Genomic DNA, 16,614 nt, shown 5'->3' on the forward strand with positions numbered 1-16,614 from the left:
CAACGGGACTTCCCCTTGGTCAAGTCCCTTAAGTACCTGTGACCACTTCAATGCCTCCCAACACAAGGGCAAGTGGGATGGAGGGCAGGGTAAGTAGAAAGAGACAGTAGTCTTAACCAATTGCAGTTAAAATATCTTACCGTTTTAATTTTTATAAAAACAAACGCCCACGTGAACACAATGATAAGGCACCTCCCAGAGCCTTGCAAAAAGGTACCTGCAATCGAGGGGCCCTGATGTCTCCCATCCGGGTGCTAACCAGGCCCGACCTTGCTTAGCTTCCAAGATCAGACCAGATCCGCCCGTTCAGGGTAGTATGGCCATGGACCCTGATATTTAAATTTTATTAGTGTCATTGTAAATTTGCCTCTGCCTGGCACATTTGGGAAACTATTTAACTTGCCAACCTAAACTCCATTTATGAACGACCTTTGAAGTTCAGTCGTGTATTTAACTTTGCTTTGGGATGACAAGCTGCCTAGGGAGGGGAAGGCTCCTGGCGACAGTGGGTCCCACTTTCAGCTGAAAAGAAAACTGAAGCCTCTGAATAAACCCCACTTCCCGGCTCCCCATCGGTTGCAGCGGTGGGATTGTGCGGGGAAATTCCTGGACTGGGGAGCGCGTGCAAGGGTGTAGAAGGGGCGTGGCCTCCCTGCGGTCGGACGAGATCGGAAGCTGCTGACCCCGGCTCAGCACAGGACTCCTGGGAAGCTCTGTTCCCTGCGCTCACGGCCCATCTCTCGTCCTTCGGCGGCCACTTCCCCTTCTTCCGGGTGTCATGGACACCGATGACCACCAGGTGGCGGCGTTGCCTGCGAGGACGCTCTGTCGCCACCGGGTGGTCAAAAGTGAACACTACTCCTTCTCTCCAATTCTAAGGGCGTAGGCAGAATCCAGCCCCCGCCGGAGAGGAGTTTAAACACCTGTGCGCTTCCCAGACTGACCCAGCGGCCCGGAAAGGAATATTGATTCGGGGGCCCACAGAAAACATTTTCCAAAGCCCTCCATGCCCTTCGCTAACACAGAATCAATAACCTCCCAAGCCCAGGGCTCCCCGTAGAAGGGGCTCCCCAGCCGGGACTCAGTATTGACTCATGGGTACCAAACGCATAGGAGTCTGATATAACACACCAATTTATGGATTTACAGTTGTAGGGAGGGGCTCAATCCATATGCCATTTAGGGTCTCCCTTCTGGAAAATGGAACAAACCACCAGAAAACTGCTTGGCGAGCACGGAATGAGAACAAAAGGACGCGAAAACCTCGAAGGAAACTGCATCTCAAGGCGTGAACAAATCTGGAGGATTGTCCCAGCCTCACTGCACTGAATCTTCTTTGGTGATAGCAAATGCACCAGCTCCTGCCAGAGCGGCAGGTCAGGGACTGCCAAGTCCTCACATGCGGGGGCCTTTCTTTCATTTTAGGGGACTCCTGGCTGGGTCTTCCAATTATAATATAATGACATATATTTCACACCCAACTTACAGGTTTTTCTTTTTAAAATATATTTAATGGTCTTTGCAGCCGTTTATGCAGCCTCCTTACATCCTCTAGAGCAATGAAGTAAATCTCCGTTTGATTCAAAAAATAATTTCAGAAGCCTAGGGTACCCACATCCAAGGGGTCCCCTGCCCCCCCTTTTTTAATTCCTCCTAATATTCGCAAATCCAGCCCCTTCTTCCCATTCTCACTGCCGCTTCCCTGGCCCCGGGCAGCATCTCTTGCCTGGATTATGCAGCGTCTCTGTGGGTTTATCTGAGCGGGCTTCTGCCCTCTCTGATCCATTGTCTACACCACAGCTAGAGTCTTTTACATGCACAAGTCAGATCAAGCCACTCCCGGTATAAAACCCTTCAACGCTTCAACATCGCACTCAGAAAGAGCCGACAGGTTGGACGCACACACTTTTAGGCTCTGTCTGGCATATGTCGACCTCTGACCCCTCCCTCAATGTCCCCCAGTCTGCTCCCTACAGTTTTGTCCTCTGTCACTTCCTGGAATGGGCCATGCTCCTCGCTTCAGGGTCTCCCACAGGGCCGCTCACTTCACGCTCCGCTCCTCTGTTAGGTTCTGAGTAGCTCCCAGCACACGGTAGGCGCTTAATAACTAAGAAACGAGGGACTTCACGCCGCTTTCCGACCCGAGCTCCGGGGTTTTTCTGTGCGTGGACGTGAGGAGAGCATTCAAAGCGCAATGTCTTCACGCTGGCACTTCCAGGTCCACCTCCCCCCGCCGCCGGAGACTCCTCCCCGGAGCAGCCGGCAGGAGGGGACCCCGAACCCCACGAAAACCCCTCCGCGGGCTCCAGTCCGGAAATCTACTCAGCGCAGGGACTGTCCGTCGCCGGAAGGCGGGCCGGAAGTCTGCCTCGGGCCCGCTCCTGAGCCGTCATTGGAAGAAGCCCTAGGAAGGGGCGGGAACCCGGCCCAGTTCTGGCTCTTCATTGGGTGAAACCTAAGAGCTAGTAGAAGGGGCGGAAGCTGGCTTCCCCCAGACGCTTCATTGGCTAAAAGCGAGAACTGGGCGGTGTCTTACAGTCCGAGGCCCTCTTGGGTTGCTGGGAGCGGCGAACCGTTGTCCCGCCCCTCGGGGTACTCTCATCATTTTAAACACAGAATTGAGGACCAGACGGTCGATCACCCCGAAACCTTGGGGCCTCCCCTCGGGCCTTTGCTCCCAGAGGCCTCGAGTCTCGCTAAGCCCAGGGATGTAGAGAGACGCGAGCAGCGAAGGAACCCGGAACAATTCTTTGGCGGAACCACTGCGGTGAGGCCCCTAGGAACGCGTGGAGGGCCGGACCGCGACGAGCCGGACCAGACGTGCAGGGATGGCGGCGGCGGACGCGGGGCCAGGGACCGCGGTCCCCGTGGACCTGCGGCGCGAGCGACGGATGGTGTGCGTGGAGTACCCAGGCGTGGTGCGCGACGTGTCCAAGATGCTGCCGACTCTGGGCGGCGAGGAGGGCGTCTCCCGGGTGAGAAGCTGGGGTGGGAGGGGGAATCGCGCGGGGGGGGGGGGGGCGGAGTCGCGGGACCTCGGCGGGAGGGACCGCCCAGGGAAGTGTGGTTTCCTTGGTAACGGCGCTTGAGCAGGGCGCTGGGCGGCCAGTGGGCGGAGACTTGCCTTGGAGTGGCGGGAGCGACGGGAGACCCCGAGAGGGGCGGGGTGTCCTTTCCGTCCCCTCCTCCCGGGAGCCGCAGCCTCGGCGGCGCAGCCCGAGCGCAGCTCAGCTGCAGCCCCCGCGGTGTGCTGGGCTGCCCTGTCCTCATTCACAGAGAAGACCCAAGCGCCGCGGATCAAGACCGCTGGCCAACGGGACAGGGGATGAAGTGTGTGGTTAGGGTTAAAGATAGTAATGGCTAGCAACTTCTTCGGTACCAGGCTCAGTTCCAGGTGCTTTACTGACATCCGATCCAAATTAGAACCCTGCCCAGTAGCCACTGACGTTGTCCGCATTTTACAAGGAAACCGAGGCAATTTGTTCAAGGTCTGCAGGAAAATAAGGGAGCTGGGATGAATTCTTGCCTTGTGCAAGGCTCCGGGGAAGTGCTTTTCCGTGCACCAAATATTGACATGTCTCTTCTGTAGAGAGTCCTTCTCTGCCCTAATTAAACTGGCCTTAGCAGTTCATACCTGCCTCTTCAATCTGTTAATTGCAGTCTGAAATTGTGTTTTACCGCGTTTATTGTCCTTCTTGGTCGCTTGGCTCTGAGACTGTAAACTGCATGAGAGCAGGACTTGGTCTCTCTTGTTTACTTTTATAGTTCTAACATCCATAACAGTGCCTTCCTCCAAAATACTTGTCAGATGCGTGACTGAATCTTCACAACAATCCAGGGAGTTAGGTACCATTATTCCCACTTTTCAGATAAAGTTACCAGGTAAGAAAAGCTGGGTCAAAAAACACCCACGTGGTGCAGTGGGGGTTTGAACTCATGCATGTCTGCCCTCTGAAGTCTGAACTCTTACCTGCTGCTTCCTCCTCCTTAATGAATATTGAAAACCTGTCATTAAGCACAGGATGCCATAGAGGCTGTTAGTCACGTTTTGCTGTTTGATCCTGATTTATTGGCTTTACTGTGGTACTCACAGAATCCTTACTGTCAGTAACCTCAGGGATATTTGTACCCAACTACAGTGAGAGCCTTTGAGAAGACACTGGTCATTGGTTCATTCTGTCGGTGCTTCTTGTGCACGTCCTCTGCCAGATCCATGTCTGGGGTTATTCCCAGCCTCGTGGTCTCATAGGCCAGTGTTGGGCGAGAAGGGATTCCTGAGGGTTGGGCCTCCTTTTAACCTTCTTTCCCTCCACGTTTCCTGAGCACCTCCTAAGGGCCAGGCTGTGTCCTTAGTGTTGGGGAGCCAGCAAACTAGAGAGCAGATGATCTGGGCTCAGTGAGCATCATTGGTGTTTTCATACGCACACAGCTGACACTACTCTTACCCTGTGTGGGCGACACGTGCCGAGTGGTTACCATGACTTAGCAGACTGAGTGTGCTGCATACGTCTGCATACAGCAGTCCTGCGAGGGGGTGCTGTTAGTGCCTCGTTTTAAGGAGAAGGAACCAAGACTTCAAAAGGAGGAGTGATACTTAGCCATACTTGTACTTGTTCCTAGTTGATTCCATTTCCTTTGGACCTGGAAACATTTGCACGGAAGTCTGAATAGCAGGACCCTTTGGAGCAGGTAGTTCCTAGAGTAGGAAGGTCAAGACAAGCCACTCCCCCTGCCAACCTCAGTTCCTCCATGGTAAACTCAGGGATGAGAAGACACCCCCCCACCCCCCCGCCGCAGTCTTGCTGGGAGAGGTGCATGACTGCCCACACCAAACAGGCATCTGAGAGGTGATGGCTTCACTTAACTGGTAGTTATTATCTCCAACTTTCCAGCCTCTCAGAAGGGAGAGACGATCCTCATTTTCTCTCCTACATAAAAAACAGACACCCGGATTTGAAAAATGGGTCTTCTGAGAACTAAAAGCTCAGAATGAAACATCAGCCTCCTGGCCCTTCCCTCGTCAGCTGGGTCACCGTCAGGCTTTTGTTGAGACAGGAGCAGCTCCCTGCCAGCTGCTTAGGCGGTCACTGCTTCACTGTCTTCCTTGGCCTTTGCCACAGATCTATGCAGACCCCACCAAGAGGCTGGAGCTGTACTTCCGGCCCAAGGACCCTTACTGCCACCCGGTATGTGCCAACCGCTTCAGTACCAGCAGCCTGCTGCTGCGGATCAGGAGGAAGACGAAGCGACAGAGGGCGGTGCCGGGTCCTGGGGCCCACCCCGAGGTCACATTCGACATAGAGATGCTTGGCATCATCTCCACCATTTATAAATTTCAAGGTAACTGCAGCTTACTGCATGGGCTTATTTCAGGACCTGTGCCCACATTCCTGCAGGTGCTCTGTGGCTCATCCACACAGTGAAGAGGGCCATATATGCTCAGGAATCGGGTGGGGCATGAGTGGAGCGGGACAGTGCAGGCCGTGGACTGTGGGCTCACTGCTGTTCTACCTTCTGCATTCTTAAGAAGAGCTCGATTCTATGAGTAATCTTTTAATTTTTAAGGCCATTATGTAGGGCCAAATAAAGCTGATTAGCAGGCCTCCAATTTTTGACCCTCAGGGTTTTGGAAACTTCCCTAAGGCTTGACCCCCTGCCGGTCTTGCCTCTTGTCTGAAGCCTTCCCAGATCACCTCAGCCCCTTGGGACCTCATGTTCCTTTGAACTCTTGGCCAATTGGGTGTGTCCCGTGGGGCCCTCAATCCAGTTTGCTACCCATAGGGAGCCCCAGTGAGGAGGCAGTAAGGGATGGGATGAGGAGGGCAAGTAAGGAACAGCAAGTCTGTTTGGGTGGGTAGCTTGGCTTCCCTCAGCCTTGGGCTCTCGTCCGAACAGTGTGGGGCCCTGGTTCCTTAGGCCCTCGTGGAGGGTCCAGGTCAGGGGTGCCGTGAAGGGGCTGGTTCGCGCACACAGGAGGCACATGGCAGGTTACTAGCCGAGCCTTAGGAACGTGTGGTTGCAGCTGCAGTTCTAGGAGAGAATCTGACCAGAATAAAGATTGAGAAGGAAGAGGGGGTAGAAAGTGGCAAGAAACGAAACCAGGGCCTGGGTTGGGCATTTTGAACGTCAGTCTTTCCGGTGGAACGTGGTAGTCACCGAAGAGGGCCGTCCTTCCTGGGGCAGGGTCTTCCGTGATTCATCTTCTGTCTGTGTACTTGAGCCAGCACCCCTCGACTCAGTGCGCGTCCCAGACAGCAGCACCGCCCCACCTGGGAGCTCGTGGGAGGTACAGCATCCCGCAGCCTTCCGCAGGGTCCCCCGTGGGGCATGTGCACGTTACGTTTCAGGAAGCATTGACCCAGACCGTAGCCTCATGTCCCACATAAGCCCTCAGCCCCTCCGCCCGAGCCCAGGTGCGCGGAGTCAAGTGCACAGAAGTTTCCGGAAGGGTGTCCATTCGGCTCCCGCCAGCGTTGCCTGGCAACGCCCACCGCACGGCTCCCTCGACGCCTCCTGAGAAGACGCGGGTGTTGGTGCATAGCAGCTGCCAGTTCCTGGGAGGGGGTAAAAGGGTGCCCGCCATCTGGCCCCCTCTCTTTCCAGGAATGTCCGACTTCCAGTACTTGGCTGTGCACACGGAGGCGGGCGGCAGGTGCGTGTCTATGTATGACAAAGTGCTCATGCTAAAGCCTGAGAAGGAGAGTTTCTTCCACCAGGAGCTGCCGCTCTACATCCCCCCGCCCATCTTCTCTCGGCTGGACACCCCGGTGGACTATTTCTACCGACCGGAGACACAGCACCGGTAAGCCCCGCCCCCACCCCCACCCCCACTACGGCATCAGGGTTCAGAGCAAGGGCCCTGCGGTCACAGGGCCTGGGTCTGAGGCTCACGTCTGCCGCTCGCGAGTCAGGCAGCCAACACTGCCGGCTTCGCTCAAGCCCGTGGCTCCAGTGCCTCGAGACGCAGAGCAGCCGGTGACTGTGCCCCAGCTGGAGGCCTCGCTCCGAACTCCCCGCACCATGGAGAGCGAATCAGGATGTCACCCTCAGCCTTGAAGTCCCATCCCCAAAAGCATGAAACACTTAGAAGGGTGAGTGCCTGGCAGAGTTCGGTAGAATAAGCAAGTGACCAGTCCATTCGTAGGGAGGTGGCTAATGGAATCACAGCCCTTCTGTGCCAGGGAGCACCACGTGGCCTCAGACAGCAGGCTCGTGGACTGACGTGGCACTTGCCCAGGGTACCTCGCTCTGTGAAGAAAGCAGGCGTAGGAGCACGTTCTATAGCATGAAAGTAAGCTGTGGTATGATCATAGAAATCTAGAAAGATCTGGAAGATTGGGCCCAGAGCAGTTATCTCTAGAAGGTGAGAGAATGTTCTTTCCTCACTAACTCTTGCCATCAACAAGCACTGACTGCCTGTTGTGGCCCGGGGCGCTCCTCGGAGCCTGCGTCAGCGTCAGCCGAGAACAGCACAGCACATAGGAGGTCCTGTGCTGGGCGGGGCCGGGAGCTGGATGGAACACAAGCAGATGATGAGTGAGCAAGGGGCCCGTGGCCTGGTGCACGTCTCAGAGGAGATCAAAGGGGTGTGGGTCATAAGGGGCAGTGAGTGGGCTGAGGGCCGGGGGCCCCCAGAGGGGCTGACATTTGAAACAGACCTGGGCGATGACACAGCTGGGTAGGTGAAGATCCAGGGAGAACGTTCTAGAACAGAGGATTGGCACATGCAGAGTGGTCGCAGAGTGAGCCTGGGCGCGTGGTAGGGGTGAGAGTCTCGTGGGCCATGGTAAGGGGCCTAGATTTGGTCCGAAGGAGAAGGTATGTTCTCTTCCTTTAACAAAATACGGAGAGTTCCAGACATAGCCCAAAGTAGTGAGAATTGTCTAGTGGAGGCCAGGCTGCGGCAGCAGCCTCAGCGGCTGGCACCGGTCTGCTGCTTGCCCGAGCTCAAGCCCCAGCCCGGCAGCGCGGCCTCGAGAACGCACCCTGCGTGCCTCCTGCGGGGAAGGGCTTGTTTTCTTACACGACCCTGCTGAACCTGCCGCTCTGTCACCAGAGCGAGGAGCCTTCCATGTTCCCTTCCGGCCCGCTCGCAGTCTCCCCAGCCAGAAGCAGGCCACGCGGCAGCCTCTTCGCGGCCCTCGGGCCTGTTGGATCTGTAGCCCCCACTCCCTCCTGACTGCAGGAGCAAGTGGTGGTTAGATGGGCAAAACGTGACAGACACCTGGAAGCGGAAAGGGTCAGCCGCGCCCTCCTGGCCCGCAACCCTCCACATGGGATGATGGAGTTTTCCGTGTGTGGGTTCTAGTCGGCTGTCCTCGGCACAGGAGTTTTAGGGGAGAGACCATGTGCATATTTCTGAAACGTTCTGATTATTTTTATCCCCCAAGCATTTTACTCTCAGAGTCAGAGACGGACAGAATACACAGAAGAAGAAGATAGGCCCTCTGCACTGCTGGCCCTGGCTGGCAGTGGCTGAGTCACCCTCTGTCCCCTAGGGCCAGTAGGCAGCTGCTCTGAAGCTTCTGACGGGGTGATAAGGGAGGAAGGCTGGCCGCCATGTGGTTTATCGATTTTCCAGCAAATGGAAAGAACCTGCCTTTCTTCCCAGGGCCCCCATCGATCTTTCTGCCCTGCTGGCCCCTCTGTGGGTCCAGGGAGGTCCGGCTTCCTACAGGACGACGGGCAGAGGAAGGCTGGCCTGACGGGGGTCCCTCGTCCTTGAGGAAGTTAGCAGGGAGTCCTTTCCCTGTGCCGACGGGCCCCGGCGGGCAGCCGCTCCTTGCTGTGCTCTGGCGGTGGGCTGCCAGGGCTGGAGTGAGCCGCCACCCGTGCCTTCCCTCTTGGGAGTGGTCAGGGTCTCGAGGGGTAGCCTTGAAAAGCGGGTAATGTTGTACCTGTTCAGGATGGTTCCTAATGGAGTCATGTTACAAAAAAAGGCACAGACTTGCTCCCGTCTTTGTGATTGTGTTTTCCAGTGTGAAAAATCACCTTGTTTTTTGTACACTTGTACACGAGTACACCTTGTAGTCGTGTAGAAAATTAAGGTAAAATGGAAACAAATTTAAAAGGTAGCAATCACCTGAATGAAAACCTATGATGTCCAGGCACACTTTAAAATGTATTTCGGAAGAATCTCGGGGTTTGGGGTGAGGTACAGATGCGATGGCAGTCACTGTTGGAGCTCGTGATGGATTGTGGGGCTTCTGGAGGCTGTTCTCCCTGCTTTCGCCTAGGCTTGACATTCGCGACCTCCCCCCTCAGCGACAGCCGGGCCTGGTGCCCAACGAGAGACCTGAGCAGACGCGGCGTTAGAATGCTCACTCACTTCCAGCCTCTGTGCTGTATGATGGTAGTTCGGTAACGTCCGTCTTCCCTGCACCTGCCTGTTGCAGAGATGCTTCTGGGCCGAACGTGCTCTTTCGGAGGGAGGCAGGACAGGCGTCACCGGGCCCCTGGCCAGCCTCCCCGGGTGGGAGTCCCGGCTCTGTCCGCACGAGCTCTGACTCCAGGCGGCTTTCTGGCTGCTGTCGGTTACCTCGTAGGAAATTGGTTCCTTCCTCGTGGAATTGTTTTGGGGTTAAATAAGCGAATCATAAAAGCGTGGCTGTTGCCTGACAGCTGATCAGCCGTGTCCCGAGTGGCCGCGCCTTTCCCTGACCTCACTGCTCCGCCGGACGGGCAGGCGGCTGGCGTCACAGCCCGGGGGGCTCCCTGCCTGGTCCGGTCAGGCCCGTGCCTGGGGTCTCCTCGGCACTCGGGCCCACGCCAGCTCTCTCTGCCCCAGGGAAGGCTACAACAACCCGCCCGTCTCAGGCGAGAACCTGATCGGCCTGAGCAGGGCCCGGCGCCCCCACAATGCCATCTTCGTCAACTTTGAGGAGGACGAGGTGCCCGTGCGGCCCCTGGAGGCTGCAGTGCAGACGTGGAGGCGGATCTCCACCAACCCGGTGGACCGGAAGGTGGAGGAGGAGCTGAGGAAGGTGAGCTCGGGGCGGCCTCTGCATGGACCACCCCCCGGGAACCCGGCCGGCCCCCCGCCCCGTCCCTCATCATTTTGCCTTCGGCCGTGCTGACTTTTTCAAACCGGTTCGTCGGCACGTGGGAGCTTTTCACCTCCAGATGTCACACGTCAAAGCCATGCCGGCACAAGCCGGTTCCTTGGGGGCGCTAAGCAATCGGTACATCGTCCGCTTGTGACTTCACAGTGGAGCCCGGGTTTGGGAAGCTTTTGTTCATCGTTGGAGCAAGAAACCACATGGAGCCCCTCCTGTGCTTCATCCCCAGCAGCTGGAGGGGACCGAGTGGCCTTCTGCCCGTCCCCTGGCTGGCAGGTCCTGGGAGAGCCGCGGGGCCTCTCACTCCTGCCTCTACAGGCACAGACGGCAGGTTCTCAGTGAGACCACGTTGCTGCTGGCCGAGGCTCACCTCTTCCCTTGCTGAAGCGGACTGTTCCCTTGGGGTTTTTTTCTTAAAGAGACTGTGTGGACACCTTTCTAGCGGTCACTGGTCGCTGGAGGCGGTACCTGGGGGACCACTGTCCGAGGCCCTTCCGTGTTCTCTGGACACAGTCCAGTCTGCAGCCTGGCGTAGGGCGCTTCCAGCCCTGGCCCTGCCACGCACCGGCCACACTGGCCTCCTGCGGTCCTCTCTTGGGCCCGGCCGTCCGCTTCGGCCTTTACGATAGCCCAGCTCAGGCTCCACCCTCTAGGCTGGAGCTGCTTGGGGTCCCAGAACGCTGGCGTGTCCCCCTCTTGGCCCTGCCCTGGCTTCTTTGTTCGTCTGCCTCCCCCACTGCCCTGTGAGCTGCATGAGGACAGAGACCGTGTCTTTCGTGGTCATTTCTGGACACGGAAGTCCGGAGGTCCTGCAGCCACACCTGACTTGTGCTGGGTGTGCAGGGCTCCACCTGTGAAGACAGGGACAGTGAGTGGGTGCGGCCGGGCCCAGAGGCTGCCGTGTGCTTGTCAGCAGCCGCTCTCTGCCAGCTCCTCCCCCAAAGGGTCTGCTTGGGGCTGGGCCAGTCCGGAGAGGCAGAGCCGGTTGGGGGGGGGGGGGGCAGGAGGCTGCTGGTGTTCATCTCGGTCTCTGCCTTGACCCCCCCCCCCCCCCCCAGCTGTTTGAAATCCGTCCCATCTGGTCACGTAACGCTGTCAAGGCCAACATCAGCGTCCACCCTGACAAGCTCAAGGTTCTGCTGCCCTTCGTGGCCTATTACATGGTGAGTGTCTGCCCAGCCTGGCGCCTTGGGTCCCGCCAGGATTGCCCTGATCTCTGCTGTGACCTCCCAGAGCCACGGCAAAGCTGGCGGCTCTGTCCTGGTGCCCCTGGGAGGCCTGTTACAGCCCCAGGCAGGTCCCCTACAGCCTCCTCAGCAATGCTAGCCGTCCCTCGGCGATCTTAGGATTAGAGAGTAATCGCCTAACTTCTGAATAAAGGGATTGTATGCTTTTAAACGATCTCACATCGAGAACCTTCTAAGGACCAGGCGCTGGGTTAAATGCTGTGTACCTGTTACATCCTTTGTTCTTCCCTGGGGGTGGCAACAGGATTCCCTTCTTCCTCTGAGGCAGAGCCAAGGCTCAGAGAGGTGCCTCGATGTGCCAGGGTCCTGTAGCCAGCACGTGACACAGCCCCTGGGACCCCAGCCTGTTGGGCTGCAGAGACCAGGCTCCCTAACCACAGGGCCCCCAGCCTTGGCTCATTCTACCCGGGCAGAGTGGGGTGGGGGTGGGGCAGACCCACCTTGGACTCGGTCCAGGAGGGCACGGAGATGAGGTGTCATTACTGAGGTTGCCAAAGGTGCTGGAGGAAGGCGTCCTACCTGCCGAGGGTCCCCACATGGAGCACTGGGAGGCAAGCCTGAGATGTGACCATAACAGCGATGACAGATGGGGCACGAAGAAGGCTCATCCCTCCTGTGCTTGGACCCCAGACTTCAGAGAGCGGCTGTCTGTCTCTTAGCATAGGCTTTCTAGACATAAGGGCTTCAGGAGTACTGTTTGGGGACAGTATATCCTGTCCATTAGGATGGCAGTAACATTTATTGGGCACTTAGTATGTGCCAGGCACTGTGGTGAAGCCTCCCGGGTCATCATCTCATTTAATCCTCACAGAAACAATGGAAAAGGGGGCTCCTGTCCTCTCGAACAGGAAGACCAAGTGGCCTGCCCAAGGTGACAGAGCTGCACCCGGCAGAGCCGGGGTGGAGTTCCAGAGCTGTGTCCCCAACTCATGTCCCCCCAGGCCTACATCTCTGAGGGAGCCAGGGACCAGCCTTGGCCCCACCCCACACTCCCGCCTTTTGTCCCCAGATAACAGGCCCCTGGAGAAGCCTGTGGATCCGATACGGGTATGATCCCCGAAAAAACCCAGATGCCAAAATTTATCAAGTCCTTGACTTCCGAATCCGTTGTGGAATGAAATACGGTAAAAATTACTGACACCTTGGTTTTCTTTCTCTCTCTCAATGTCTTTTTTTCTACAGCATTCTCTTCTGTAATGGGAATGTATCCCTATGGCGAAGATAAAAGTCTTTTCCTCCTGGGTGAGATCTCTGCAGAATAGCAGAGAGATGGGGATCCCAGCCTGGGTCCCAGCTCCACCATTGGCCTTCGAGCCGCTAAACTCGTTACTCGTGCACTCGGTCCCTCCACCTGTTATGGTTCCTGCGGTGGGGGCCGGGCACCCAATACCGCCTGGTCCCCAGGCCTGCAGTGAGGCAGCGCACGCAGAGCGCCAGCACGCAGTCCCGTGTGGTCGGTGCCGTAAGGGTGGCCGCTGGGGCCTGGGGGCCTGGAGTCCCCTTCTCAGGAGCCGGCCCCAGCGAACCCTGGTGCGCGACTAGCGCAAAGCCACTTCTGATGGCCAGGAGGGCCCTGCACCCGCATGCACCCGACACGCCCTTCCTCGTCCGCAGGTTACGCCCCGAGTGATATGCCTGTCAAGGCCAAGCGCAGCACCTACAACTACAGCCTCCCCATCACTGTCAAAAAGATGCGTAAGTGCCCCGGCTCGCCCTGTGGATCAGGCTGATTTGCCCTCACGGAGACGCTGAGGGAGGTGGGCATCAGCATGCTGGGGTGGGGTGGGGTACGGTGGGGCTTCCCAAGGGGCCAGTGCTCCAGGAGGGGTGGGGAGAAACGTCCTCCCGGATTCCAAAGTATTGTTGCTGTCCCCTTGCAGCCAGCCAGCTCGTCACCATGCATGACCTGAAGCAGGGCCTGGGCCCGTCGGGGACAGGTGGCACGCGGAAATCGACCTCTAACAAGTACAAGCTCAAGGTGGGTGCCCCTGAGCCCCAAAGGAGAGCGTCCGCCTGCCCGGTTGGGGGTGCAGTGGACCGTGGAGAGGAGGCACCCCCCTCGTGCAGGCCACACGCGCACACACACGCACATACTCTCATCTCCCGGGTCGAGGCCACCAGGAGGGGCTTTGACCGAGGCAGCTCTTCCCACTTGGTGCCTCTGCACAGCTCCCAGCTTCCAGGATGGCCTTGGGGAGCACAGTGAGAGCTCAGGGTGTGAGCCGCCCTGCCCCGGGGGCCTTGACCATCTGGGCAAAGAGGCAGTGGCCGGTGTCAGCGGGGAGCGCAACACCGGCAGCTGTGTGTGGCTGCCCTTTGTGAGCCCGTGGCCGCCACCTGGACCGGCCCGGTGGGGCGGGTGCCCACACGCACGCGGGGCCACGCCAGACCACCTGGCCCCGCTGCGGGGGGCTCGTGGGCTTACGGGGTCCTTGGCTCACCGGACGTGGGATTCCGTGGGCCTCCCGCCCACTCGGGCTGCTGTGAGTCGCACCCCCAGCCTCGGCTCAGCTGTCTCGTAGGGGACACGTGCCAGGGGCACGTGCAGCAGAGGGGGCGAGGGCGGGCAGTGTGCAGGGCAGCAGAACAGGACCGGTGGGTAGGAGGCGGTGAGGAATGAGGGCGCACCGCGAGGGCCCGCGAAGCTGGCGCGACAGCCCGCACCGTACCGTGGCCGGCCACGCAGGCGGCTCATGGTCGCGGAGGCCGGGGGACCCCTCCTGGGGAGTCGGAGCCTCTGCGCGCCTACTCCCGGCCTCTGGCCTGTCTGTGCCGCCTGAGTCCAGAGGAAGAGCCAGGCCCGCCGGGTGTGGACTGGCCGGGGAGAGCTCCGACCCACCTTCCCGCCCTGTCCTCTCCCCAGGACTCGGTCTACGTCTTCCGGGAGGGGGCCCTGCCGCCCTATCGCCAGATGTTCTACCAGTTATGTGACCTGAATGTGGAAGAGTACGTACGTGAAGGGGCCCTGAGACGCCAGGGTGAGGAGGGCGGGGCTCGGGACCAAGGTGTCCCGAAGCTGTTCCGCGCGGCCCGTCTCGGCCCGTCTCGGCGGGAAGCCCCGCCCGGGGTGGTGGGCACCACGGGGCTCCCGCGTCAGCCTGGCGGCCGCCGGGGACCATTTCCAGGGTCCGCCTGGGCTGCGCCTCTGAGCTGCGGTGCCGGGCTGGGCGCCGATGTGTCTTGTGGTTGAGTCTTGGGCCTCTCCCTCCTCTGCCCCCGTGGAGGTCTAGGACCCGGTGCCTGATCCTCCCCAGCGGACCAGAATCCCAGGAGCCTTTCACCCAGTTCTTACGGTGTTTAAAGAAGGGGTGGGGGGAGCTGGGATGGGAAGAGACGGGAGCACGTTAGACACGGCCTGAAATCTGGCGAGGGCCGGGGGTTCTCACAGGAGAGCGTGCGCGGCCGCATCCCGCTTTGTGCGCACCTTGGGGTCGGGGGCCACGCCGGTTAAGGACCTTGGCTGGGAGTGTCCAGTGTCCCGTGGGTGTTCGGTCCTGTGCTCGCGCCCCCGCGCGGCCGTCCGAGTGCTGTTTTTCCAGGCACGGCCCCACCTCTGCCAAACCCTTACGGCACCTGTGGGCAGAAAGCCCACCCGAGACGCCACGTCCTGACCCCCAGGTTACAGAGAATCATTCACCGCAACGACGGGGCCGAGAACTGCTGCACGGAGCGAGATGGCTGGTGCCTCCCCAAGACCAGCGACAACCTGAGGGACACCATGTCCCTCATGATCCGGCAGACCATCCGCTCCAAGAGGCCTGGTGAGAGCCGATCGGGGCAAAGGGACGCCCCGCTCTGGGGACAGAGCAAGTCTCCCTAGCGGACCCATCCCCCAAGAAATTGCACCCGGGTGGAATCGTCCCACCCCCCGCCAGGAGCCGGTCCCCCGGCCTGCCCTCCAGGTCTCCACGGGTGGGCGTCACGGTGCTCAGCCTGGGGGCTAAGGCAGGAGACGGGCTCGGGGGACCGGGCTGGAGCAGGGCTGGTGCTGCCATCGGAGCCACCGCTTTGCGCCCTGACGCCACCCGCCCTCTTCCAGCCACGTGTGGGCACGTTCGGCCTGTCTTCTTGCACTCGGAGAGCAGGGGCAGTGGGTGTGGGGGGGTGTGAGGAAGAGGAGTGGGCGCTCCTGGTCTGCAGGTGTGATGAGGGGCGGGGGAGAGTGAGCACGGCTTCCTCCCAGACCATCTGTGCTCCACGGAGCTGATGGGAGCAGGGGCCTCGGCCCCGTTTGGGACACGGCCTCTCGGAGAATCCTCCCGAGGCCGCGGACCTTCTCCCCAGAGAAAAGCACTCACACAAAATGTCCTGTGCATTCTCGGGGTCCCTTGGACCCGTGAAGCCACCTAGCCTCCTCCGGGGGTAAGTGGTTTTCAAAGCCCTTGGCCTCATACTCCCCTGAAGCGCTTGTAAAACTGCAGAGTGCCGGTCCCCCAGCCCCCCGCGCCCCCCCCAGAGCGGCTTCCCCAGGGCTTGAGCCCAGCCGCCCATAAGTGTCAGTAGGCCTCCAGGAGCCCGATTGCTGGTCTGGAGGCCGGGACCGCCAGTAGCTGGGCTGGGGGTCACCGGGGAAGCCTGTGCTGGGACACACACGGCCTTGTCTCCCGGCCCCAGCTCTCTTCTCCAGCCCGACCAAGGCTGATGGCGGGAAAGAACAGCTGACGTACGAGTCTGGGGAAGACGAGGACGAGGAGGAGGAGGAGGAGGAGGACTTCAAGCCATCCGACGGCAGCGAGAACGAGATGGAGACCGAGATTCTGGACTACGTGTGACGTAGACCTACAGCCACGGCTGGGCCTCCTTGATCAGACGAGACTGGTAACGGTGCCAGGACAAGCCGTGGCTCCCCAGTGCTGCCCACAGCAACAAGAACGGCCCTAGGAGACCCCTCAGAGGAAAGCTGGGACCCCGGCACTGGGTGCCATTGACCCTGGTCCTGCCCACGTGCCCCAGACACCTGCTGCTCCGGGATGCCCTCTGGCCCGGGGTGCCTGGGGACACCTCCAGAGGTTGTGACCTGGTTCTGTGCAGCCGTGAGCCAGCCCACTGTCCAATGGGCTGAGCCGATGGCCACCACCTCTCTATGGCCGAGAACAGCTGGCGGTGGAGACGATGTGGCCTGAAGACGCTGCTCTTGCCTTGGAGGTTATGACCGATGGCAGTCATGGTCCTGGCGTGAGGAAGCTGTTCCGCGGTCACAGACGGGCGAAGACGGCCCTTGCGTTTGGATCCCATCCGCCTGGGGCCCAGCTGGAATCGTCCCGATCAAATACACTTTCCCAAGGAGTCTTGGTGTCTCAGTAGAGGGC

At 59.3% G+C, this 16,614-nt stretch overlaps 1 protein-coding gene across 2 annotated transcripts; it reads left to right on the forward strand.

The window, feature by feature from the left end:
• The first annotated feature begins 2,489 nt into the window (after positions 1-2,489).
• On the forward strand, positions 2,490-16,591 carry GTF3C5 (general transcription factor IIIC subunit 5). Of its 2 annotated transcripts, none has more exons than XM_042912780.1 (11): positions 2,490-2,975; positions 5,121-5,340; positions 6,604-6,802; positions 9,788-9,983; positions 11,117-11,221; positions 12,315-12,429; positions 12,920-13,000; positions 13,186-13,283; positions 14,169-14,255; positions 14,924-15,066; positions 15,920-16,041. In XM_042912780.1, exons 1-11 carry the CDS (start codon positions 2,829-2,831, stop codon positions 15,945-15,947), a joined length of 1,419 nt encoding a protein of 472 aa, XP_042768714.1. In that variant the 5' UTR covers positions 2,490-2,828; the 3' UTR covers positions 15,948-16,041. The 2 variants fall into 2 exon arrangements, with proteins under 2 accessions (XP_042768714.1, XP_042768713.1); XM_042912779.1 differs by having other exon boundaries at positions 2,493-2,975; positions 14,169-14,251; positions 15,920-16,591.
• Positions 16,592-16,614: the final 23 nt, after the last annotated feature.

Source organism: Panthera leo, chromosome D4 (genome assembly GCF_018350215.1).
Source record: "Panthera leo isolate Ple1 chromosome D4, P.leo_Ple1_pat1.1, whole genome shotgun sequence".
Lineage (NCBI taxonomy): Eukaryota > Metazoa > Chordata > Mammalia > Carnivora > Felidae > Panthera > Panthera leo.